The 25,756-nt window shown below is 45.8% G+C and overlaps 1 protein-coding gene across 3 annotated transcripts in view; it reads left to right on the top strand.

Annotated features, from left to right (window-relative positions):
* Positions 1 to 25,756, top strand: part of LRBA (LPS responsive beige-like anchor protein) — a 1,864,610-nt gene that overhangs the window by 252,407 nt on the left and 1,586,447 nt on the right. For all 3 annotated transcript variants that reach the window (XM_069242641.1, XM_069242642.1, XM_069242640.1), the window contains exons 13-15: positions 6,013 to 6,165; positions 20,815 to 20,983; positions 21,435 to 21,514. In XM_069242641.1, coding sequence (XP_069098742.1) covers positions 6,013 to 6,165; positions 20,815 to 20,983; positions 21,435 to 21,514 — 402 coding nt within the window. The remainder of the gene's footprint in view (positions 1 to 6,012; positions 6,166 to 20,814; positions 20,984 to 21,434; positions 21,515 to 25,756) is intronic.

The raw sequence follows: 25,756 nt of genomic DNA, 5'->3' as shown, positions 1-25,756 counted from the left end.
GAAAGGAGGCGTAGGGTCCACCCTTCAACCTCCAGACAGGGCATCCCTGCCTCAAAGATTAGGTCTGAACCCAATACTTCTTCCTGGAAGGAATCAATACCAAAACGGGCTACCCATTCTGTACCGTTGTCGACAAAAAATAGAGATAGTTCAGAAAACCAAAGCATGAATAGAATTCTACTCTCTCTTCTTTCTGTTCAAGAAACCCTCAGGAGATTGGCACCTCATACTCGACCTTCGAAGGCTGAACACATTTCTAAAGAAACAGACTTTTCAAATGGTGACGCTTGAGGACATACTGCATCTCTTACACAGCAGAAATCATATGATGTCACTCGATTTTCAGGGTACATACTTTCATATCCTAATACACCCCAGACATCACAAATTCCTCTACTTCCAGGTAGCCAGTATCCATTTTCAATTCAGGGTACTAGTGTTGGGACTAAAGTCTTCCCCCAGAATCGTCACAAAGATGTTGGTCCCAGAAGCAGCTAACCCCAGGCAACAGACAGTCCAAGTATTTCCATACTTGGACAATTAGCTTATAAAAGCTCCTACATCACAGCAAGCAGCAGCAGCCACAGCCAGCTGCCTCTCGTTATTCAACAAATTAGGCCTCACAACCAGTTACCACAATTCTCAACTAAACCCAGCAATAAAATTTACATTCTTGGGGGCCATTCTAGTCAGAACCAGTCAAGAACAGAGCCTTTCCCTCCAATGACAGACAAAAACTCATCAACTGGCACAGAGACTATGCACAATAAGGTCAGTTTCTGTTCAGATGTACAAATCATTCATGGGAATGATCTCCTCTTGCATCCCGCTGGCCCCAACCTTTCAATTACATCTGCATATTCTTCAGGAACAACTCGACAAGCAATGGTTTCAGACACAGGGCTCCTTCGAAGACTTAATTCTGATAACACCAGCAATGAGAACAGCAGTGTATTGGTGGACACAGCCCTCAAACCTATCCAAAGGGCTCAGATTTCTACAGAAAATCCCCTGCTTCATCATTACAGATGCATCGCTGGAAGGCTAGGAGACCCACCTCCAGGACTTGCAGATCAGTGGGCAGTGGTCCACAGGGGAAAAGAAACCTAATATCAGTCAGCTGGAGTTCAAAGCTGTTGTCTTAACATTAGAAACTGTTCTCCTCAAAATGACAAGCTCATCAGTCCTCATATGAACAGACAATACCACCAGTATGTTCTATCTAAACAAGCAAGGAGGATCCTGCTCTTAAGCACGCTCTGCTCAGGTACAGGACATCTGGAACTGGGCACTTAAACATCACATATCCATCAAGGCAGAGCATGTGCCAGTAGTATCAAATCTCCTCGGAGACTCGTTGAGCAGGACCACAATTCCATGCCACAAATGGTAACTAAATCAACAGGTGCTGAACGATCTATTCCATCGGTGAGGCAAACCAAACTTGAATCTGTTTGCAACGAAGGAGAACAAGAAATGTTCTTTGTAAGTTAGCATCCCCAAAAGGGACCGTGGGGGAATGCATTTTTGATGCAATGGTCAGGAATATATGCCTATGCCTTTCTGCTAATCCCATTGATCCCAAAGGTATTCAACAAGCTAAAGAGAGAACTTTGTAGATTCCTCCTCATAGCCCCCAGGTGGCCCAGACAATTCTGGTTCACTGAGCTCCTACTCATCTCAGAGCAACTTCATCGACAATTCAGAATAACACTAGACTTGCTGACGATGAACCAAGACCAGATACAGCACCCAGACCCAACATCACTGCACTTATCGGCCAGGATCCTGAATTTATTAAATTCTCCTAATTAGTCATTCTATTGGATTGCAGGGAAATACTAGCCAGAGCAAGGGCTGCACAATGATCAAAACCTATAAATTCAAATGGAAATGCTTGTGCCTTTGGTACGTATCTTCTGACATCCATCCAGTCTCAGCATCGCAAGAGCAAGTCCTCCCATATTTGTTACACCTAGCCAAATCATGATTGTCTCTGGTGGCAGTTATCATGATTTAGATGCACCAATAATGCACCTTCCTTGTGGTATAGTTGTATTATTAAACAATTCCCCAATGGCGTCTTCAGGACTTTTCCACCTTTTTGAAACTCTCCACCATTGTGGTATCTGTACATAGTCCTGGGACAGCTTATGAAGCCGCCATTTGAGCCAATTCATAGATCAGATCTAAAATACATTACCTGGAAAATGGTGATTCTACTGACTCTCACTTCCGCTAAGAGGGTAGGTTACATGTAGGCTTTTACAATCAAGCAACCTTAATTACAGTGTACAACAGACAGTATTATCCTGCAAACAAACCCTAAGTTTATTCCAAAAGTACCATCGGACTTCCATTTCAATGAACCAGTGGTTCTCAGAACTTTTTTCCCAAATACTCAGATGCCTGCAGAAAAGTCTCTGTGCACTCTAGACGTTAAACGATGCCTCAAGTTCTACTTGCACAGGACCCATCACATAAGGGATGCAGACCAGCTATTTTTGAATACCGGGGTGTCAGCAAAGGTCTCTCAGTAACCAAACAAACTATTGCCAGATGGATTGCTGCCACTATTCAGTTTTGTCATTCACAAGCCGTAAAACATTCGCAGGGCAAAGTAAGAGCCCACTCCACCAGAGCCGTGGCCACATTGGCCATTTTTGCAGGAGTGCCAATGCTGCACATTTGCAGAGCGGCAACATGGTCCAGCAGGCACACATTCACAAAGCATTATTGGCTGGACAAGAGCCATAAAAAGGATGTGGCTGTGTGATAGGCAGTGTTACGACATCTCTTTAAATAAGGTGAGACTTTCTTTTTCTCCTCCATCTGCTAGTTGTGTTTTACGAGGATGGCCATGTGTTTTCTTTGCTGTTTTGCTTGCTATTCTGATTCAAGCATGTGAATCTATGAAAGATCCAATACAGGAGAGGAAAATAAGTTACTTACCTGTAACTGTAGTTCTCCAGTATTATCTTTCATAGATTCACGAGACCCACCCTACGCCCCTTAGAGGCTCCACTCACTCATAAGAATTATTCCGATCACCCCAGTGCTCGGAAATATGAGGGGATCAGCCTCTGTTGTAAATGTTCTAGAGGATGCTGTCATCTGATTGGTTATGGGTCAACTTTGGTACTTTTTTTTTTTTTTTTTTTTTTTTTTTTACAAAAGGACCTAGATAGGCTATTACACTGACTTGTCATTGCCATTATAGCCTATAATGCTGATTATATACCGCTTTCTTAAGGCAAAGTGGGACTCCCACTTCAACAACTGGAAATGATTCAAGCATGTGAATCTATTAAATATACCAGTACTGGTGGAGAACTACAGTTAAGGGAAAGTAACTTATTTTCTTTCTTCTGATCCTTGCTCTTCATCATTGGTGTTGTCTCTGAATTCATTAATTGTTGAATAACTTCCTCTTTTGTGGGAGCATGTTTGTTGTTAAATACTTTTTTTTAGATTTGAATCCCAGTGATTAAAGGTTTCTTAGGGGACCCCAGAAAAGAATTTCAACGACTGGGTGATCTTCAACATCATGGCAATTAAGCATAGGCCTCTTTATATTATTTGAATAACCTTTGAACCTATGCTCAAGATAGTTCTCCGGTGTTTGAGCTTGGAAAGTTACTTTTGTGGTAGTTATTATGGTTGCTTGAAGGGTAAGTGAGCTGAAAGCTCTTTGTACTGAGGAATGTAACATGTATTATCATGTAATTTGTTCTCCCTGACAGCTTATACTTCTTTACCCACTTAGTCCCACTTCCACAGTAATCGCACCATTTCCTTTACAAACATTATTTGCAAATACTTCCTCTCAGAAAGAGCCTTGCAGTCCTTTGATATGAAGAGGACTCTGCTTTGGTCTAAATAGTAATGCAAAGACCTAGATACAGATAGACTGTCCTTTCTAATTATGAACCTGTTCCCACAGATTTGGCTTATTCAAATCAGTTCATAGTGAAAAGCATAGTATCTTACACCATCATAACATTCACTCAGAAGATCACTAATTCCTTCCTGGGTAAACCAATGGATAATTTCACCAGACGCAAAAAAAAGCTGCCAGCACTGCTCTAATAAGGAATAGCCCTACTCGGACACATGCATGGCCACCACTTGGAGTTCAGGTCATATATTTTTGCACTGATGTGGACTTCCCTAGAGATCTTTAGTGAATTAAAAAACAGATGTGACTCCACCATTGCTGGGTACGCATGGTGCATGTGATAATGGTGGAAACATGAAGCAATTCCAGTGAAGTCACAGGTAAAACGTTTACAAAAACATATTTATTTCTTCATTTGTCAGTAATTAAAAAAGGTGTCAATTGCTACTGTATAGTGCAAGGTGCATAGTTTGGCATGTTGTGCTTTGGACAGTTCCCTGACTTTTGTTATGTCAAAATACATGACAGCCATTTTGAAAAGAGATGCATATTTTAAATTTCTCCAAATTCTCCATTTAGGAGAATATCTTATCTTTCTCGATCTGCTTAGCTGCTGTCGCAATATACAGGAGGTCATCAGTGTCCTTGTAACCACACGATTATACTATTGTTCATGTTCTAAAGACAGAGCTAAAATTATTTGTCAAATTCCATCATGAGGTTGACATATGCAGGCGTGGTTCCTGACCCCATCGTTACTCCATGGATTTGTAATATCCATTGAATTTAATATAATTATCATCCATGTAGAGCATAAATTCCTTACCCATTCAGTTATGGGAGAATAATTATGCTTTAATTTCCTGAAAGAAATAGTTTGCAGCTATAAGACCACAAACATATTTTGTACTCTTGTTCAATAGTGTAACGGTCCATTACTTAGGTGGCAATGTTAGATGATTCAATCTATCCAGCACCTACATAGAACTTCTTTAATAGGAGGCAAGTTCTGCCAGATAAGGAAACAAAAATATATTGACATACGTTTGTAGGTGTGCTATGTTACACATTCGTGACTAGCTACTGTAAGACGACTGGTCGCTTAGTCATGGATTTAAGAATCATGGGTAGTAAATAGAAGGTTGGCACAGTTAGAAACTTTACCCTTAGGCATTCAAAATCCTGTTGTAATAGAATATTCAAACCCCACCATTTCGAAAGAAGCTTGCTCTATGTGTACATAATGATTCTATCTATGGTCGTGGCCCCTTGCTTTCTGGATTAGGCTTAACTTGCTGTTGTATTGTATATGAATATCAAAGAAATCCCAATAACCAGCAGGGGGCGGTTACCCTCTTGTAAGCCTTGTTCTGCATCCTGAGTTTTCCTACTGAAGATTTTAATGCGCCCTCATGCCACCTGTGTTAAAGGACTGGGATAGTAGGGAACATTCTGGTTTTGCTCTTTTTTTTCTTTTTTTTTTTAAACAAATACACTGCACTGTGATGTTTTCAGGCAAGTGTACTTTTTTTATTGTGTCAGGTGTAGCTAAATGGATTTTATAAAATTACAGAAATTGTTGCCTTTTATTGGAACTCCCTACTTAAATTATTTTGAAGTCCAAAAACGGGTATGTTAAAACCTGGCTCCGGTACAAAGGAGTCTTAGTCACCTGTGCAGATGTTTGGGAGGAAATCCTATGATTGAAAATATATTTAAGACTACCTTGTGCATTTCACAGCCGAATCAAGCCACTGACACATTAAAGGGCTGCTTGCGGGAAATGAACAATTTAAAATGGATGCAATACTATTTTTTAACTGTTCACTTTTTCACCAAATTGTGTGAAGTAACTAAATGCTTACTTACTGTTAACTTTCAGGTGTGATTAATGTGCTTTTGTTTGATAATTAAATGTCCTTTTCCTCGTTTTTATTTTACCTCGATTCCAATGTTAGGTTTCTGATTTCAAGAATGCTTGTCCTGGTATGAGAACATGATCAGAAAATGTATTCTGGTTAAAAACACAAAAGTTGTGATCTCTTTCTGATAAAAGCCTGTTCCATTAAAATGTGTGTGCTTGAACTGCGTTCTAAGGCAACTTTTCCTTGCAGTCTTCCAAAGCTCACGTTACAAGAAGTGTGCTCGAGCTGTGCTTGATGTTTGCAAAATATCTGAGCCTTTTGCACAATGGAATGCCCCTGCTGAAGCAACTCTGTGATCACATTCTGCTCAACCCGGCCATCTGGATTCATACCCCAGCCAAGGTAAAACTGTCATTTAGTCTGTATGTTATGTACCCGTGGGTGCATGTTTCCCCCCTGTTCTCCTTCTGCTGTGGGAAGAGGGGATATCTGAACCTAGAACTGTATTTGTTCTTTTTTCTGGGTAGAAAGGCCACTCTTGCAGTTATTTGAGTTGCACCTGGGGTGGTTGCTTTCTGACTGGATGGGCTATCGTGACCCAACCATGAAAGTCCAATGGCCACAATGTAGTAGTGGCCTCATGCAGTGTGAGTTTGGTTTTGGTTTCCAGTTTGCTCCTGTTTCTAGCGACTAACCATGCATCACTGTTAAAGACTTGGGAAAAATATTTCATTTTTTTTCTTTTAAACTCTTGACTGGATGGCATCCTAGAAGCTGACATAATTGATTGCACCCTGTAATAAATTAATTTAGTAACAGTTTAGAAAAGGGATGCTATCAAGGCTGTTGTCAGAAAAACGTGTCTCCAGAATGCTTCTACAATGAAACACTACCTTTAAAGGCACACGCCTTGGCCTGACATGTCCTGTAGATGTGCGTGCCAGGGGCCAATCAACAGGGCACCGGTGTGTTATTTTGTTCTGCGGGTACTCATAGAACTAGTGGCTATGACATGAGATTAGACAATAAAAGGCCAAGGAGTATATATACAGTATATTTTAAACCCGAAGAGCAAGTAGTTTATGAAACAGGTTCTCTATAGGAGTGATGGCTCCAAAAAGCTTGAGGTATTTCAGAATAGCACAAACCAAAGAAACAGGGGTGATAGTGCAGCGTAATCAAGGATATAACACAGAGTATTGTTTTTGTAGTACGATTAGGCATGAAATGAGCAGACGCCATCTTATGCAATTTGGCGGCCCTCAAACCAGGGGCGGCTCCTCCATAAGGGCGTAGGAGCGTTGCCACCCCACCAGCGGCAGCTGCAAACCTTTTCCCAAAAAACGATAATAAACTGTGTTTATTAGTGTACTGTGTTTATTATCGTTTTTTGGGAAAAGGGTTGGGGCCACGGGGTGATATGCAGTGAGAGGGAGTGCACACAGCACTCCCCCCTCAGAGCGCATGTATGTTTGGCCGGCTGCTCGGGCCTGCCAAACACACGTGCGCACAGGGATCTCTACAGCCTAGCAACACAGTTGCACAGGCTCTCAGTCTGCCTTGGAGCACCCTGGCTGGGCGCTCCCAGCCAATTGTAATGCTGCTCTAAGCAGCGTCAGGATTGGCGCAGGCAGGCTGGGAGCCTGTGCCTGCCTGCAGCGAGGAGACGGAGCAGCTGAGCGGTGTGTGGCGGTAAGGTAAGTGTTTTTTAAAATTATTAAATTATTGTTAATTTAATCCCCTCCCCCACCCCGTGCCGCCCCTTCTGCTTCGCGCTAGGTGCGACTTCCTCAAATTCTGTCTTTTTGCATTTTGTCATGCTCTGTTGTTGCCCACCCAAACTACACTGGTTTTCTGCAGTCAACGCTTACTATTTTTAAGTTTTCAGTGAAATGATAATGTGATGTTGTGTTGTAAAGTGAAGCCCGCCGGCAGTAGCTCATATAAGTTAGTTTGCTTTACGGCCATAATTAAGCTCTGAAGTTACAACAACACAGTATACTTTTACAAGACGTTAACGCTTGGTTTAGGACAGACAGCAGCTTTAAGCTTGCTGTTAAAATTTAAACGTCCAGTAGTCAATTTTGGTACATTTTAGCCTCAAAATGTGAGTTCTTTAAATCCTTAAATCTCAGAGATAGCATTATTCACTATCCCCTAAATTTAAGAAAATCATTTTCTCAATTTGTCAGCTATGGAAAGAAATAAACAGCACAACAGTTGGTTGATTGTAGATGTGAATGCATAAGAACTGTGGAATGAACAAAGCCAACGGTTGCTGTGTACTAGAATGCACATTAAAGCTGTTTATTATTCCTCACTGTTTTAGACGTGCCTAAGGTTTAGATTAACTCAGAGAGGCACTATCTGCTAGCAGCTTGTAAACTGCATAGATAAAGCATAGTGACATCAGTACTTGATTGTAGACTGGTGCCTAATGCTTCAGGGATTTCTGACAATTACCCTGCTTGGGGGCTCCTCGTTGTATCATGCATGACTGAAGACACTTAAAAGGATAGTCTGAAACATTCAGTCTCAGTAGTCTTGGTAGACTGCAACTACTTCCAGCATCTTCTGACAAGTGTCTATCTTTGTATGTTCTTCGATGGCACAATGGCATAAAACACATATTTTTCTTTTCTAATCATGAATCTCAATGATGATCCATCATAGTGGGTTACTTATTACCAGTGTTGGCAATACTAGTAGGTCTGGCTTTTGACTGAAGTGCTTCTTCAATTAGTGGTGAGTTTAGCTACTCAGTAAGTCACTCTGTTACTCATCCTTGTGCTCATACATTCACTCACTGAATTATTATTGCATCCATTTTCTTAGAAGTGTTGTAAAACACACACACAAAGTCTAAAAGTGTTCTTAGTAACTCAAAAGAATAAGAGTAGAAACAAAGAAAACATGTTGCCACCTAAACATGACGGGCACCTGCTTACAAATAAAAAAGAAACATTGTCAGCTCTCTTACAAAGGTAATGTACTAATTGTACCATTATTTGAAATTTCCAACATGGCTGGCCCCGTTTAGAAGCAATGTGTTAGCCGTCTTGGTGCTATAAAACAATAATACCGTATGCACAGTAACATTCCACGTAAACATAGCAGTGGGTGGCCTTCTCGGAATGGCATTGTGCACAGTGTATCTTGCACCAATCCAAGATGGTCTACAATGTTTCCAAATGTGATAGCTATCTTGGAATTGTAAAACAATGGTACTCCAGACAGCTATCTTAATACCAGATAGCTGTCTGGTATTAAAACAGTAGCCTTGCAGGATATGGCACACTGGTAATTAAGGGCCAGATGCAGGAAACAAATAGCGAGTCGCAAACGGCAAAAATTGCCGTTTGCGACTCGCTATTCGCGTTTCCCAATGCAGAAATGCATATTGCGAGTCGGTACCGACTCGCAATATGCATTTCAGAATCGCAATTAGGAAGGGGTGTTCCCTTCCTATTTGCGATTCTGAGTGGTATGCAATACCATTTGCGACCGCATATGCGGTCACAAATGGTGTCGCAGTTACCATCCACTTCAAGTGGATGGTAACCCACTCGCAAATTGGAAGGGGTCCCATGGGACCCCTTCCACTTTGTGAATGGACCCACAAATATTTTTTCAGGGTAGGTAGTGGTCCAAGGGGGGGGCCCTCGGCGGTTTTGTCGGTCCGCGGCCCCCTGTGAGGCTGTGGGCCCGGCCTGGGACCACGCGGTTCCTTTGCGGTGTGCGGCTGCCTGGAGGCACGTGCCGCGAATACAGGGCCATCCCGCCTTGGAGGTGGCTTGGTGCCGCGCGGCTGACTGGAGGCGCGGCTGTGAGGCCTTCCGAGGCTCGCGGGGGCCTTAGGGTGGTGGAGCCCTTGCGGTGCGGTGGCCCCCGTGAGATGTAGGCTGGAGAGGGCCCACCTTCTATGGCCTCGTGGGGAGCGGCCTTGTTTTGAACTTCAGGTGGTGGGCCGCTGCTGAAGGGGCCTGCACTCCATTGTCACCGGCCAGATCGGGCCGGGGGGGAGCCTTGCTGGGGCCTTTTTTTTTTTTTTTTTTTTTTGACCCGCACGTTGAGGTGGCGTATCTGCTGCTTTTGTCCACTGTTGCCTGTTGTAGGTGATGGAGAGCTTCTGTTTTTCTTTCTCTTTGGTACTTGTGGAGAGCTGAGGAGGCACTTGGGTTACCCCACGTGCGCTTGAGAAGACGACTGTTGGTGTTGCGGTTGCTGGACACTTACCTCCGGAGGAGTGCAGCTGTCGGCGGGTGCGATCTGATTAGTGGCTGGAGAATTCCCTGTGAGTTGTCGGCTGTCCTTTGCTTGCTGCAGGCCCGCCTGCCTTTGGGCACCTGGTGGAGTGTCTGGGGCCGGGCTTTCCGCGGAAGCCGCAATGGGTAAGGCGGAGCAGCGACAGGCCAAGATCTCCTTTGAGAGCGGTAAGCGAAAGGGGGTGCCGCCGCGCTGCAATCTGGTGAGGTGCAGATGGAGGATGGGCCCTCTGTGGTTTCTGTCAAATCCATGTTCATGGATCTTAAGAGTAGCTTGGCCGGAATAGACGCCAAGTTGGACCATTTGACAGAGCAGATGGACCGCATCAGGGCTCGGGTGGACGAGAATGATGATTGGTTTGAGCAGCTGGAGTCGCGCACTTCAAAGATGGAGGATCAGCGGCATGGGGAGAGAGAGCGCGTGTTGCAGATGGAGCGAGTGCTGGAGATCATCAGGACCAAGAACGAAGACTTGGAGGCGCGGTCCCGGCGCAATAACGTTCGGTTGCTTGGCCTTCCTGAGACCACGGACATGGGCAGGATGGAGGATTTTGTGGAGCAAATGCTTGCTGATTTGTTTCCTGGTGAGCTTTCTCGTATTGTAATTGTAATCGTATTTATATAGCGCTTACTACCCCTGACGAGGCGGCAAAGCGCTTTTCGATGAGTAGCACGCTACTCCGGAACCCAACAAGAATTAGTGATGGATTAGTATCGTTAAATAATGAGTACAGTTTTAGTATTATTATGAGTTAATTTGAGCCGCGGATATGAGAGTTTGTTAGTTAGACTGGAGTAATGGAGGGGTGGAGGAGGAAATAAATCCAGAGGTGTTAATTGGGAGTATATCCTTCATTTACTCAACCCAAAGGTTTGGGATGAGTAAAGGGGTGTGGAGGGGGAAGAGTATGTGGAAGGGTTAGGGAGAGCATAGTAGCAGGGTGAGATGAATGCAGGAGAATTTAGTAGGGTTGTGTGGGAGGTCACAGAGGTAGAGTGAGGTTTGGTGAGTTAGATGTGGAGGGAAGAGCTTAGGCAGAGATATTTTGGAGATGAAAGTGGTAGAAGGGATTTGGGATGAGTCAGAGCGAGAATGGAGGATAGTTTGATAGAGACATGACATAAGAGTGATGAGTAGATAAGTGTGATAAGATGAGAGCGGGAATTCATAGATATCTAGTATAACAACCCCCAAAAAAACCAGGAGCCATGCAATGATCCACGAACATGCCAAGCACAGAAACAACACATACACATACACATACACATACACATACACATATATATATATATATATATATATATATATATATATATATATATATATATATATATATATATATATACACACACACACACATAAATGCACATACAATACATAATTAGAATCATGGGTAAAAAAAAAATACTTAGACAGGTTTAAAGAGTGTGTGTGTATTTTATTGTTATGACATAGTAGCAATACATATTTTCCAAAGAAACTATAAATAAATAGAAATATACATATAATCTGAAATAAATATTTATCCACATAGGCATATGCAGTTCATAGTTGTTTGAAAAAGGTGGTTATGAAGGAAAGAGCCAACTCTTGAGTAGTTTTCTGAAGACAAGAAAGTTATCTGTGGCTCTTATAGTTGGGGGTAATGAATTCCATAGTTTGGCTGCCTGGACGGAGAAGGATGTACCACCTATAGTCTTTTTCTTGTATGGTGGTGTTCTAAGGCGGGGTGCTAGTATTGGAGAGGGCTCATAGGTCTCTGGGCCCCAGGCCTCCTCCTGGGACCCATGCAGCGACCTGTTATTTTTCGTCTTTTGAATTATCGTGACCGTGACGCTGTGCTGCGACTGGCTCGGGACTGCCGCCCTATGGCGTACAAAAACACTGAGCTGCAATTCTTTCCGGACTACACTCCAAGTGTGCAGGCGGCGGGTAAGGCGTTCTTGCCAGTTAAGCGCTCTCTGAGTCTGACTGCAGCTCGTTTCTCGCTTATCTACCCGGCTAAGCTTCGGATACAACACGGCGGAACATTGCATTTCTTTACGGATCCGAAGCTGGCGTCCAAGTTTGTCAAGACGCTTCCTCGGCGTTCTGCAGCTGAACAGTCTGGAGCTTCGGGCTCGGAGCAGGCACACCTTAGTGACACTGATTGACTGCTTTGCAGTTGTGTTGACGGTTGGCCCTGAATCATGGCGGGTGCCACATCGGTGGTGCCTCTGACTTCCTTTTTCAGCGCTTCTGAATCACTTCATCTGCTTTTTTTATTAGCCCTTTGTCCCTTCCAGCCTGTCTGTTCTTCGGATGGGCTGGATGGCTAGTCTTACGACCCCTGGATGAGTCCTTTTTTTTTATGATGTGGGGTTTAGATCTTCTCTGTTTGGTGGAAGGGGGGGGTGTTGTGCTTCGACCCGTTTGGGGGGTCCGCATGGGTGGGGGGTGGGACTGGGTCCTGATTTGTTGTATTCGTGATGTTAGAAATATATTACGGTTCTGTTGTGCTGGACGGAGCTGGCCGGAGGTGGTGGTCGGATCTGTGACGGGACGCCTGGAAATGGTGCTGGGAGGAAGCTGGGGGGAATGACGACGGTTAGTTGCCTTACATGGAATGTGCGTGGCTTGAATGATCAGCGGGAGGTGCGTCATATCTCTGCTTACATCCAAAGGCATCGTATAGATTTGTGTCTACTTCAGGAGACTCATCTAGTGGCGCAAATGATGAAGCGGCTGAGGGCGGGGTGGATTGGAGACTGTCATGGAGCCTTGTTTTCGAGTTACGCTAGAGGAGTGGCGATTTTGCTGCGCAAGGGGTTGCAATGGCGTATGCGTCGTGTGATAGTGTATCCGAATGGCCGATATGTGCTGCTGGGCGGTACATTGCTGGACAGGCCCTGTCGGTTGGTGTCAGTGTATGGGCCAAATGTGGATGACCCTGGCTGCTTCTGTGAGGTGTGGCGCTTGGTGGAGTCATTGGGTAGTGGCGCTGTGATCCGGGGGGTAGATTTTAATGTGGTCCTGGACCTGGAGAGGGACCGAGAGAGCTCGACTAGGCCTTGACATTCTGCTGCTGCTGCTGCTTTGAAGAATGTGATGAGTGATGGTGCTTTGGTTGATCTGTTGAGAGCTAAGCATTCGGATCTGAGTGAGGGCACATGCGTTAATTATGTTCATAATAGCTAGTCTCGTCTGGATCGCTGGTTGGGGACCAGGGACGTGGAGATGTGGACGCAGTCGGTGGAGCATCTGGGCCGGACCTTGTCGGACCATTCTCTGGTGAAGCTGCAGCTGCCGATACCCGGGACTCCGGAGGCCGCGTTTGCTTGGCGCTTGCTGCAGGGAGCTCTTCGAGACTTGGTGTTTCGTGAGGAGGTGCGGGAGGCCATTTTGCATTTCTTTGCTGAGAACCATGGGTCGGTGAACTCGGCTGGAACACTTTGGGAGGCCTTCAAGGAGTTAATTCGAGGGGTGTGCCTCTCTAAGCAGCATGGTGTGCTTCGTGCCTTGCGTCGGGAATTGGCTGAGCTGGAGTCTCAGATAGTGGAGTTGGAGGCGAAATTGGCGACGGACTGGGCTGGTGGGACGTTGGCGGCTTTGCGGGATGCGTTTGCCCGATATGAAGAGGCATCTGACCGCGAGGTGTGTTTTCTGGGGAAATATGCCAGGGCCCGGCGCTATGGGGAGGGCGACAGGGCGGGTCGTACCTTGGCGAATATGCTGCGCAAGCCTTGGGCCAGTGGGTATGTCAAAGAGATAGACGGGCAGGGAGGCCAGCGGGTAACAGGAACGGCGGGGATTATGCAGGTCTTTGCACAATATTTTGAGGATCTGTACTCGGCCCCTGCTGAGTCGAACCTTGAGGTGGCGCAGGCTTACTTTGCTGACATCAGTCTGCTCTGGTTTGATGACAAGCATTGAGCCTATTTTGATGAGCCCTTCTCGGTGGAGGAGGTCAAGGCAGTAATTAGTGGATTGCCTGGTGATAAGGCTCCGGGTCTCGATGGCTTGACACCTGCCTTCTATAAGGAGTACTCCAATATTCTGGCTCCCTACCTGTTGGTGGTCTATGCTGAGGCGTTGGAAGCGGGCTCTCTCCCTGCTTCCCTGCGGGAAGCGCTGATTGTCCCAATACTTAAGCCAGGCAAGGATCCTTGCAGCTGCGATTCGTACCGCCCGCTGTCCATGATTAATGTTGACAATAAAATCTTGGCCAAGCTGATTGCGCTTCGGTTGCAGCCGTTGATGTCACGGCCGGTGCTCCCGGATCAGTCTGGTTTTGTGCCGGGGCGTTCGACAGCGCACAATTTGCACACGTTTTTTGCGGTGTTGGGTAGCCTCACGGCGGAAGATGAGGCAGCTGCAGTGTTTTTGGATGCGACAAAGGCATTTGATTCCTTGTCCTGGCCCTATTTATTTGCGCTGCTGGGCAGGGTTGGTATGAGTGCGCGCTGTATGGGGTTGATTCGCTTGCTCTATACTGATCTGGTTGCGAGGCTCCGGTTGAATGGATGTATCTTGGACCCCTTCCCGGTGGCCCGGGGAACTCGTCAGGGGTGCCCTCTGTCGCTCCTTTTCGCTATTGCAATGGAGCCGCTGGCGGCCTATTTGCGGCAACATCACAACCATAGGGGGCTGCAGTTTAGGCAGCGACCGATTTTGGTCTCAATGTACGCGGATGATATTGCGCTGTATATGCGGGAACCGAGTGGGAATTTGGATATTTTTCTCACTGAGGTTGTCCGCTTCGGTACCTTCTCTGGCATAGTGATGAACTGGTCTAAGTCGGTGGTGCTCCCTCTTACTCGTCGTACGGCGCGCTTTCCGTCGCGTTACCCTGTTGAGTGGGCGGAGGGCCCAGTCCGTTATCTGGGTGTATGGCTCAGCTGTGACGTTGAGACCCTTTGGCTTGCCAGTTATGGTAGGCTGGTGGCCTGGTTGGAGGGCAGGCTGGAAATGTGGCGCTCCCTGCCGCTTTAGCTGATTGGGCCCATTGGCGTTGCCAAGATAATTGTTTTACCCAAATTACTGTATCTTTTTGTTAACCTTCCGCTGGTGCTGTCCCTGAGGTTTCTGCGGAGACATCGATCGGCTTTGGTGCGGCTGGTGTGGGCAGGCGGGCAGGCCAGGATTGTGTGGGAGAAGGTGACGCTGCCATTTGAGCTGGGTTGGCTTGCCGCCCCAGATTTGGAGTTGTATTATTACTGTGCTCAGGCCCACTTTGCGTACTTTTGGATCCGCCCGGTGTGATATTTACCTCATCTTGCGGCAGAGAGTGAGGCAGTGTGGACGGACCGGCTGCTGAGAGTGCTTGGATGTTTGACCCGGACTCGCCCTAGGGGAGTGAATACTGTTGCGTGCACGTCTGGGGCTTGGGCTGCTCTGCTGCGTCGGTCTGGTGGATGTGAGCCTTTTGCCCCTACGATGTCGGTGTTGGAGGTTGCGGATGAGAGAATGTCCAGTGATGTGCGATTGCGGGACTTCCTTTCTGCTTCCGGGCTGTTTCTAATGGGGGACTGGTTTGTGAATGAGCGTCTGCGGTCGCCTGAGGAGGCGCTAAGTGATGGGGTTGATAATGTGTTGCATAGATTGTACTTGTTACGGTGTACGCGATGCTTCGGCCGCAATTTGCTGGTCTTCCGACTATGCCTCAAACTTGTCAGGCGCTTGAGCTGCTTTGGCGCGCGCAGTCCCCGCGTCAGCTTATCACCAAACTGTCTAGATGCATGCAGGAGCAGCGACGGGCGGTGGTGGAGGCTGCGAGGGTCAAATGGGAGAGGGATGCTGGGGAGGAGATTACTGATGCTATGTGGTGAAGCTGCTGTGCGCACATGAGAGCGCTGTCGCCCAATTATAGACTGCGGCTCATACACTTCAAATTCTTACATCGCTTGTATTATACCCCCCTCAGTCTACGGGCTATGGGGTTGCGCGATGATGCATGCTGCGAACGATGCCTTGCCCCGGATGCTGATTTCCTGCATTTGGCGTGGACTTGTGATGCGGTACGCGTCTTTTGGGGTGAAGTAATGCGTACGATAACCGGCATGACCGGCTTGGATCTCCCTTTCTCTCCTGTGGTGGCGTTGCTGGGCCTGCTGGATGGGGTGCCGTCTGAGTGGAGACGTCTTGTGGGTATGTTACTCTTGTTGGCGAAGAGAAGAGTGGCGGTCTGCTGGGGGAGGGGCAGGATCTGTCGGGAGCAGCTGTCCATCTTTTGGGAGATGGCCCCGGCACGTTCTCGCCCTAGAGACATCTGGGCGCCTTTTCGCTCCTTTATGGAATCCACTGGTTAAAATTGAGAGAATCTTTGCGATGGGTGCAAGGTTACGTGCTGGACTGTTTGGACTGAATATTGCTCCCGCATATGTGGAAAATGATGTTTGTTGGACGTTCCTGCTGTATGGGTCTGTTCGGCCGCCTCCGTCCCTCTGATGTTATGATTGTTATTGGTTTATACCCCAAGTACTTCTGTATTTAGATTCCCCTGGGGGTGTGCTTCCTGCAGCTCTTATCGGCATGTATATGGGATGGTATTTGAATCTAGGGCTTCGACCCTGCTGAGTACATTGTTCTCTTGGACTTCGCCTTGTTATCCCTGCTTGTCTTGTGCACACGCTTATGGACTCCTTGTGGTCTACCTGGAGTTCTTGGGGCTGTTGTTGTTGGTATTATGCAAATGTGTATAAATAAATAAATAAAAAACATGGTGTACAAGAAATCCACAGTTAAAGCCCTACATAATTAATACATTGCACCTGTGGCTTCTGACCTAACCTTTCCCAGTACCCCAATCAGGCCTATGGACTTAAAATTAGCTTGTCCCCATAACCATCTAAGTCTGCTAAATTCAGCATAAACTTTGCCACAAGGCAACCATCAAGCATACAGTCACAAAATTATAAATATGTGCATCATCACAGTTTGTAAAAAAAAGATACAACTTCTCTTACTGGCACCTACCAATAATTCTAGCAGTGCAACTCTTCTACTCCAGGATATGTGAGAGTGGATAATCACACCAACATCCTTGCCTACCTTGGTAATCTGGGAGATTCCATGTAAGAAAATACCTTTTTACGTTCTTTAACACTGTGTAATAGCAATGTCCCTATGGGTCTATTGGCACTAAAATACGTGTTTCACAAAAAATTAGGCCCACTGCCTGAGTCATAACATTTTATGTTAAACAGATCAGACACTTTCCCAATAAACCAATCAGACCTTGATCATTGACTTGTCACCAAAACCAATGCTGCCTTCCTGTATCGGGCATAAGCTTTCACATAAGACATGCATGCAATCGTAAAATCACAAATAGATACAGCATAACACTTGGCAAAAAAATATACAACCTATTGTAAGAGCACTAACCATGATTATCAAGGTGTAAATCTTTTACCCCCAAGATCTGCCAGAGATGGTCACCAGCACCTAATTAATTGCCGGTCATGATAAGCAATGAGATTCCATGTCACACAAGGATTTAGCAACGTGTAATAACAATCCACCCATAAAGCCTATTGCCTTTAACATATGCTTTTCACAATAGATATGTCAGGCCTACTGTTAGCCCTGGCATCCTTTGTGTGATTTTGTTTCCCTAACTTTTTTGCCCTCTGACCTCCTGTGTTGCTGGCTTTAGGACTCTGGGTGCAGGTGCTCTCTTCTTAAAACATGGTGTCATTGGCTTATCCACAATTGGCATACTTAATTTACTTATAAGTACCTAGTAAAGTGCACTACTTGTGCCTAGGACCTGTAAATTAAATGCTACTAATGGCCCACAGCACCGATTGTGGCACCCACTTTAGTAGCTCTTTAAACATGTCTCAGGCCTGCCATTGTAGAGTCTTTATGTGCAGTTTTTAACCCTCTTGCCAGACAAGTCAGTTTGTCGCAATGGCTGCTCCAGGGCAGTGAAGGCCCTAGTAAAGTCTTGATGAAGGGAGGTGAGATCCTTGTGGAATTCGGTGACCAGAAGCTGGATGTCTTCTTTGGTCACTGGGGTATGAGAGTTTGTGCTGCCCCCAGACTAGGAGGCTGACGTCGTGAATCCCACTCCGGAGGGTGGCGAGGGGGTAGGTCAGGTTTCTGGAACATGTCCCTAATTGATGAGAGGCAGGAGGGGTTCACTCTGTTCGCTGACTCAGTTACCTCCAGGCTGTCTGTTGCGATTGGAGCAAACTCCAATGCTCACTGACATTGCGGTCTCAGTATGGCCGGCCTAGTTTTCTCGTCTGCATGGACAAGGTGAGTTTCAGCTCCAAACTGCAGTGACAGGATCCAAGGGGAGCTCCCACAACAGCCATGAAAGAACACCACTCCTGCCGTGAGTCACCATTTCAAGGGGGAATTGGGGCCTCACCAGTGGAGCTGAGGAGAGACGCGTCTTGCGGGGCCTCCTCCCTGGCCACGCTCCCCAGGTTGCAGTGTATTGAAAAAGCTGGACATGTACTTTTAAGTTTTACAAGCCAGGTAGTGAAAAACTCCTACATTCGTTTTCACTACTGCAAGGCCTATCCCTCCCATAGGTTAACATTGGGATTGCCTTATTACATTTTATATTTGGGCATTTTCTTACCTTAAATCATCTACTGCCTTCTGCCTGTTTCTGAATACATGTCTGGGTGGATGACAGCTGGGCTCCTGTGCATTCCTTCCAGACAGCCACAAACAAAGGGAACTTAGGTGTGACTCAGTGGCCATCTGCATGTTGAAGGGCAGTCCTGGGCAGGATGGGAGGGAGTAGCTGAAACACCTAAAAGGGCTGTGTTCTGATCCCGCACAAAGGGCTGCATAACCCCCTGTACTGAGTCTGGAGCTAGTGCAGGAAAGGCAGGGCCTCTGTGCACTTCAAGGCTTCTCTTTGAAGTCTACCCCACTTCAAGTGTGTCACTAGGTATAAGATTGACCCCACCAAATCAGTACATTCCAGGCCTAAGGACAATCTGCTGGGAAGAAGGACTGCTGTACTGCTGAAGGGACTGTCACTCTGCTGGACTTCGCTAGACTCCAGCTCTGCTGTGCCAGCCCTGCTGTCCTCCTTGCCTGGAAGTGAGAAGGACTAGACCTGCATCTCCACATCCCCAGAACTAAAGTGATGCCAAGAACTCGCTGGCTTGCCTCCTGTTCTCAAATCTCAGGGACATCAAAGAGTTCTCTTCCATCTACCAACAGCACCTGGACTTTGTTTGCTGCAAGTCTTGCTCTGGCAAGTGGTGCCAACCCGGTCCAGGTCCGTGAAAGTGAGTATAAAGTGCTACACAGTCCAAAACCTGCGCATTGGCACCGTTGCCTTGATCTGAACTGATGCATTGCCTGCTGCAGGATAGGGATTGATGCATCACTGCTGTTGCAGGGACCGGACTGGTGCATTGCACTCAGAACCGCTGCCTGAACCACTGCTTTGGAACCAATGCGTTGCTGCCACTGCATTCAGAAGATTGACGCATCACCTCTCCAGTGTGGATTAACCTGCTGCATTGCATTTGGAACTGGTGCATCGCACTCTGAACTGACGCATCGCCATAGTTGCGTGGAGAAATCCAGAGCAACACCCCAATGGCATGGGAATCATCAACGCATCGCGAGCTTCGACAAGGATTAAGGTACTTTTGTTTGGCGGGCCCTGAATGGGTCCTGTAACTGGTCTACGCTCCAGCGTGGTCAGCCTGAATTTGTCCTGGTCCAGTTCAACCACATAGCCCTGGTTATGTGTTGTTCATTTAAGCACTATATTTAGAAATATTCTTTAAAAAGTCATATCTGGACTTCTACTTATTGTATTTTTGTCATTTTTTTCTTGTTTTGTTCAATAGATATAGCTCTATTCATCTAGCTTGGTATGGATTATTTTTGTGTGGGATTTTCACAGTTTTACTGTTTTTCAAGTGTTGCACAAATACTTTATACATTGCCTCCTAACTTAAGCCTGCTTCCTCTGTGCCAAACTACCAGAGGGTGAGCACAGGTTAATTTATGGTGCGCAACTTACTTACCCTGATTAGGATTGTGGTCATTACTTGGATAGGGTGCATACCTCTGCCTAGTAAAGAATTAATTTCTAACACCTGTCTATTCTGTTGTAATTTTAAAATAATCACATCAAGCCTATAACCTTGATCATTGGCTTGTCACCATAACCAACTCAGCCCTGTTATATTGAGCATAAACTTTGCCACATGAGGAAAAAAAGTGCAGTGCAAATACTCTTTTTGCTGAAGACTTTTTGTCCAATCATATGCTGTTCTCACAGGAATCAATAAGTGGGCAAAGCCAAAACCCTTCCTTCAGTAGCGATTCTTAAAGCTCTTTGTTTCTGTTGATTGCATTGGCACCGGTTACTCCTGGACTATCAAAATTGATCTTTTGGTTTATTTTTTGGGGGGGAGGGAGGGAGTCTTTTTGAAGCGATCAAGACTTAATGATCTATTTGCTGTAGATTGATGGTCTGAGTTAGAGTTTGACTGTGTGGGTACTCCATGACAAACGTGACTGATATCCTGTTGTCCTTATTATAAGTGTATTGTATCCTGTGCCACTTGTAATAGAGCTGATGGGAAATCCATCCCATTTGTGATGGAGAACCCATCTGCCAAACTCAAAATCAGGCTTGAGTTCCTCACGTTGACTGGCAGGAGGACTGTATGCACAAGGTGCCAACGCGCTTTCTTAAGATATGAAGTTGTCCTCCGCCCAGCAACAACACAATCCGCCAGTCAAATAATACAGACAAAACCCTGCTGCTCCACCTGAAAACATTTTTCACTTTTGTCCCCTTTGGCGCTGCAGGTTCAGTTGAGTCTCTACACGTACATGTCTACGGACTTCATTGGCACCGTCAGCATATACAATGCCATCCGACGGGTGGGCACCGTGCTGCTGGTCATGCACACTCTGAAGTTCTACTACTGGATAGTGAATCCTCAGGACCGCAGTGGGATCACACCAAAAGGTTTAGGTATGTTGAGATTGTCTTGCTCAATCACCGTCTAAATTTGTGTAGTACCGTACTTCAAAACTAAACAATCCTCCCAGGCAAGGAGAAAACGGTCAATCAAATAAAGCAATATACATCATTTTACGAGGCCCTCTGGCATCTCAGGACTCTTATTTTATTTTTTGTACGGAATGGGTTTGAAGGCTGGTTCGAGAGCAGTGTTTGATTTTCCTCAAATTCCTTGCAGCCGCCGCGCAGCATGGGGCATGCCAGACCACTGCTTTTCATGATCCCTTTACAGCTTTTCTAAGGATTTGTATATAGCAGGTTTTAAAAAAGAAAATATTTTATGATCGGAGGGGCACATTTAATTGTTTGCGTGCTTTCGTGTTTCATGCTGCGGCACTTTTACCTGCTGTCTTCATTGCTTGACATTTGAAGTAATTTAGTGTCATTTCTCTTTTATGTCAAGACGGCCCGCGACCAGATCAAAAGGAAATGTTCTCGCTGCGAGCCTTCTTACTGATGTTTATTAAGCAGCTGGTGATGAAGGTGAGTCAGAGGCACGCAGAAGATACATGCGCATGAAACGGTTCTGCTTGTTGTCCAGGCGTGTGCGAACTTTTGATTACAGGATAGGAGAGCTGCGTAGATTTTTGGCCTTCACGTAGTTTGTAGAGGTTTCCGATTTTCTTTCAATTATTCATGACCAAGCAAGAGTCGTTTTTTTCCTTTTTACTCACGAGTACCCAGGGGCGTAGCTTCAGGGAGTGTGGAGTGTTACACCTCCCTAATAAATGTATTTTGTGATAAATAGTTGGTGCAGGTGCTTTCAGTCTGGTATGGTGCCTGTCGGATTTCACCAGGAATTTCTACACACTGACAAAAAAATGCACACATTCTCCCCCTCTCTGTTTGGAGAGACTTTAAAAGAAAGTTAGTTATTTAACTAAATATTGTGCTTTCTTTCACTTAGTACACCTACCAATACACATTCCGCTCCATTTCCACTGTCCGTTAAGCACTTCTCGTGCTCCCTGCTTGCTATATAATGTATTTTAACATGATGTGCTGGCGTGATTATCAGGAAATCTGAAGCCAACACACCCAATCATGCTGACCAAGCCATGCCCCTCCAAGTACCATGAAACCTTTCCTGAAACTCACAAGCAATATAATTATGGATTTGCAGCACTGCCACATAATCCATCTGCTGCTGCATAATCTACAGATAGATTTTAAGGATGTGCTGCTTTACGCCGCCTAATTTGCTTTTTCCTAACCCATAATTTACTCAACTCTGCCACAGAAGTTGGCTCGCTCATGCTTGCAAAACACCTACGCAGTGTTTTTACAAGTTTGGTCCTGCCCCAATATGCAAATGTGGGGCACTTGTTTAGCTACCTGATTTGCTTGCAGGGCCATTTTTCTGTTGGTGCCTGGGCCTGTGTTCTGTCTTAGTCCAGCCTTACCTCAAGTACTTATGACCACCTTGCAGGTCATACAATGAGGCTGCTATCACGAAGGTTCCTCCCTTAGAGTGGGGGTGAACTGTGATCCTGAGTACAGTGCAGGTTGGGTCAGAGATGTGACTATAAAGGGCTTGTCTCTCTTTCGGCAGCACCAGAGAAAACCAGCCACTTTCTACCCTACACCTTCCCTGGGCCTCTCATTGCACTTCAGGAATGCATTTCCTATCTACACAAGCCCAGGGCTAGTCCTACTGCTCTTCAGCAATGATTGAAATGAATAAACAGATGGGCCCAAACATCCTCACTCTTTCCCAACACACATTGTACTGGCATGAAACGCTGCCCCTCCTTTCCTGGATGCTCCACTTCATGATGACCAGATGTGAATGCCTCACTACATTTGTAGCAGACTTTTGAGCAACATGATATGCTGGCTTCTCTGAGTGCCTCAGTCTGTGAGAAAAAAAGATCATAGAAAGAAGAAAATATATATGTTTCAAGACTCCCAGCTCCAGGTAAGGCTCAGACGCAATTTTGAGGGGTCTCGCTCTTCCTCTGTTGCCTTTCTGCTTTGAACCATATGTATTACATTGTTTCTTTGTAGCCAACGAGTTTTTTCAGCCACTTCAGAGTACTTTGACACAGTACATTTGGATTATCAGCATACAGTAAGGTAAGTTAGGTGTATTTTTCTGACCATAAATCCAGCTATGAGAGCTACCTGCTTCCCAAAATAAATTTTGTTGTATTTTATCTAATCGCAAAGATGTGGCATTATGGCCAGAGATGCCGACTTAGGAACTGGGGAACCAGGTTGGAGTCTCAGTGTTGGCTCAACATCCTGTGATTCTAAGCAATTCACTTATTTTTTCTGTGCCAAAAAAATCAATATGATCTTGTGTAATGTAACAGGTGCTCATGTAAAGGTCTCAAGTACCTATGTGTCGAGTTCCTGCTATTTAAAACTCCAATACAAACAAACATTGGCAAAGCCAATAGGCATCTCCTATACAAGAGATTTTGACTATGGCAATGTGTACACCAGTGTGGCTGCTGTTCAGCATGGTTAAATTGGTGGCGTGGAGTGTTGTAGAGTGGAATGGGGGAGTCGAGTAGAGTGGAGTAGGGGGGAGTAGATTGTCCTACAGTTGGGTAGAGGAGAGTCAGGTTCATTAGCAAAGAGTGTCATAGAGTGGAGTGCAATAGGGTGGAGTGGGTTGGAGTGGATTGCATTGAAATAGAGTGGGATGGATTTGATTGGAGTAGACTGGGGTGGATTGAATGAAGTGGGATGGATTGTAGAGGGTTGTGTTGGATTGAAGTGATAGGACTAGGGTGGGGTGGATTGCATTGGGGTGGTTTTGAGTGGGGTGAATTGGAGTGGGCTGGATTAGAGTGGAATAGGATGGGTTGGCTTTGACGGGGCTCGGGTTGATTGAATTCACTGGTTTGTAATGGGTTGGCTAGACTGAAGTGATTCGACTGGAGTGGGATGGATTGGACTGGACTGGGGTGGACTGGAGTGAAGTGGATGTTTCTGAGTGGGGGATTGGAGTGGGGTGTGCTGGATGGATTGGAGTGGGGTGGACTTAACTGGGGTGGATTGCACTAGAGTGGGGTTGACTGGATTGGCTTGTGGTGTGGCGGACAATTTAATTGGGGTGGACTGAACTGGGGTGGTGTAGATTGGATTGTATTGGGGTAAAGTGGGGTGGATTGGGGTAGAGTGGGGTGGACTGTAGTACAGTGGAGTGCTAGTGGATTGGGGTAGAGTGGGGTGGAATGGAGTGGAGTGGATTGAAATTGGGTGGGGTGAACTGGATAGGGTGGATTGATTGGAGTGGGGTGGATTGAACTGGGTTGGGTTGGAGTGATGTGGATTAAAATAGTGTGGGTGGATTGGATTAGGGTGTGATGGATTAAAGTGATCTGGATTAGACTGCGGTTAATTAGGGTGGGGTGGAGTGAAATGGACTGCAGTAAGGTGGGTGGAATGAGTTGTGAAGGATTGGATTGGAGTAGGGTGGAATGGACTGGGGTGGATTGTGGTGGATAGGATAGGATTGGAGTAGAGTGGATAGGATAGGATTGGAGTGGGGTGGATTGGATTGGCCTGGATTGTGGTGAACTGGAGTGGAGTGAATTGGGATGGAGTGGGGTGAACTGGAGTGGAGTGAATTGGGATGGAGTGGGGTGAACTGGAGTGGAGTGAATTGGGATGGAGTGGGGTGAATTGGATTGGGGTGAGATGGACTGGATTTGAGCTGAGTGGACTGGAGTGGTGCAAGCTGTTTTGGATTGGAGTGGGGCAGATTGTTTTGGATTGGAGTGTGGTAAATTGGTTTGCACTGGAGTGGGGCAGATTGAAGTGGGGCAGGTTGATTTCTATTGGAGTGCGAAATGTTGTTTAGGATTGGAGTGGGGCAGATTGCTTAGGATTGGAGTGGGGCAGATTGCTTAGGATTGGAGTGGGGCAGAATGGGGTGGGGCAGATTGTTTTGGATTGCTGTATTGGAGTTTGATAGGAGTAGGGTGGATTGGATTGGCATGGGGTGGATTGGGGTGTAGTGCATGAGTACGTGTGAAAGCATAATTTCAAAAATTACACATAAGAAAGAAACAATGTTGGTTTGCCGTATTTAGAACAAGATAAGTCATCTTTTGAGAACAGCGCTAATGAATAAAATCAAAATATGAGCGCAAAGTGAGAAAAGCAGGCTTGGCAAAATTTAAAACAAAAATAACTATAGAAAATAAAACTTTGCAATTTTGTTTGTCCTGCTGGGCACATTTTTGACAGTCACACGCCTTATGTTAGCCAGGCACGATAAATTAAAAAGAACAAAATAGTACCTCTATCATGACGGGAGCAGCGGATGGGCACTGATTAAGGTGATTCAATCAGTGCTTGGTCCCTGCTTCATGGACAAGAACAGAAATGATGCTAGTCCTGCAGTGACCAATTATGATGCTGTAAAGAAGAGTGCCACGCAAGCCAGCAAATGGAAAGCAGTCCATTGGAATGGAAAGCAAGCCCTTTTTAGTTAGCAACAGTCTCACAAGTGTGACGTATGTGCGAGTGCATGCTATCACAGGCTCGATCTTAAAAGCACAAGAGACGTGCCTCTGCTTATGAAGTGCTTCCAACCTTATTCTTGCAGCCTCATAGAAAAAAATCATACCGGGTTAATATCATACCAACTAAGTAGCACTCATGTTTTGAAACTCCGAGGATGAAAAGCAGATCCTGCAGAGTCTCAAACCTGTGACCTCCAGGTTGCGTTTGGACTTTGGCAGCAGAAACCTTGACTCCCTGAGCTAC

Source organism: Pleurodeles waltl, chromosome 1_2 (assembly GCF_031143425.1).
Source record: "Pleurodeles waltl isolate 20211129_DDA chromosome 1_2, aPleWal1.hap1.20221129, whole genome shotgun sequence".
NCBI classification, from domain to species: domain Eukaryota; kingdom Metazoa; phylum Chordata; class Amphibia; order Caudata; family Salamandridae; genus Pleurodeles; species Pleurodeles waltl.
This window is presented reverse-complemented; position numbering and strand designations above follow the sequence as displayed.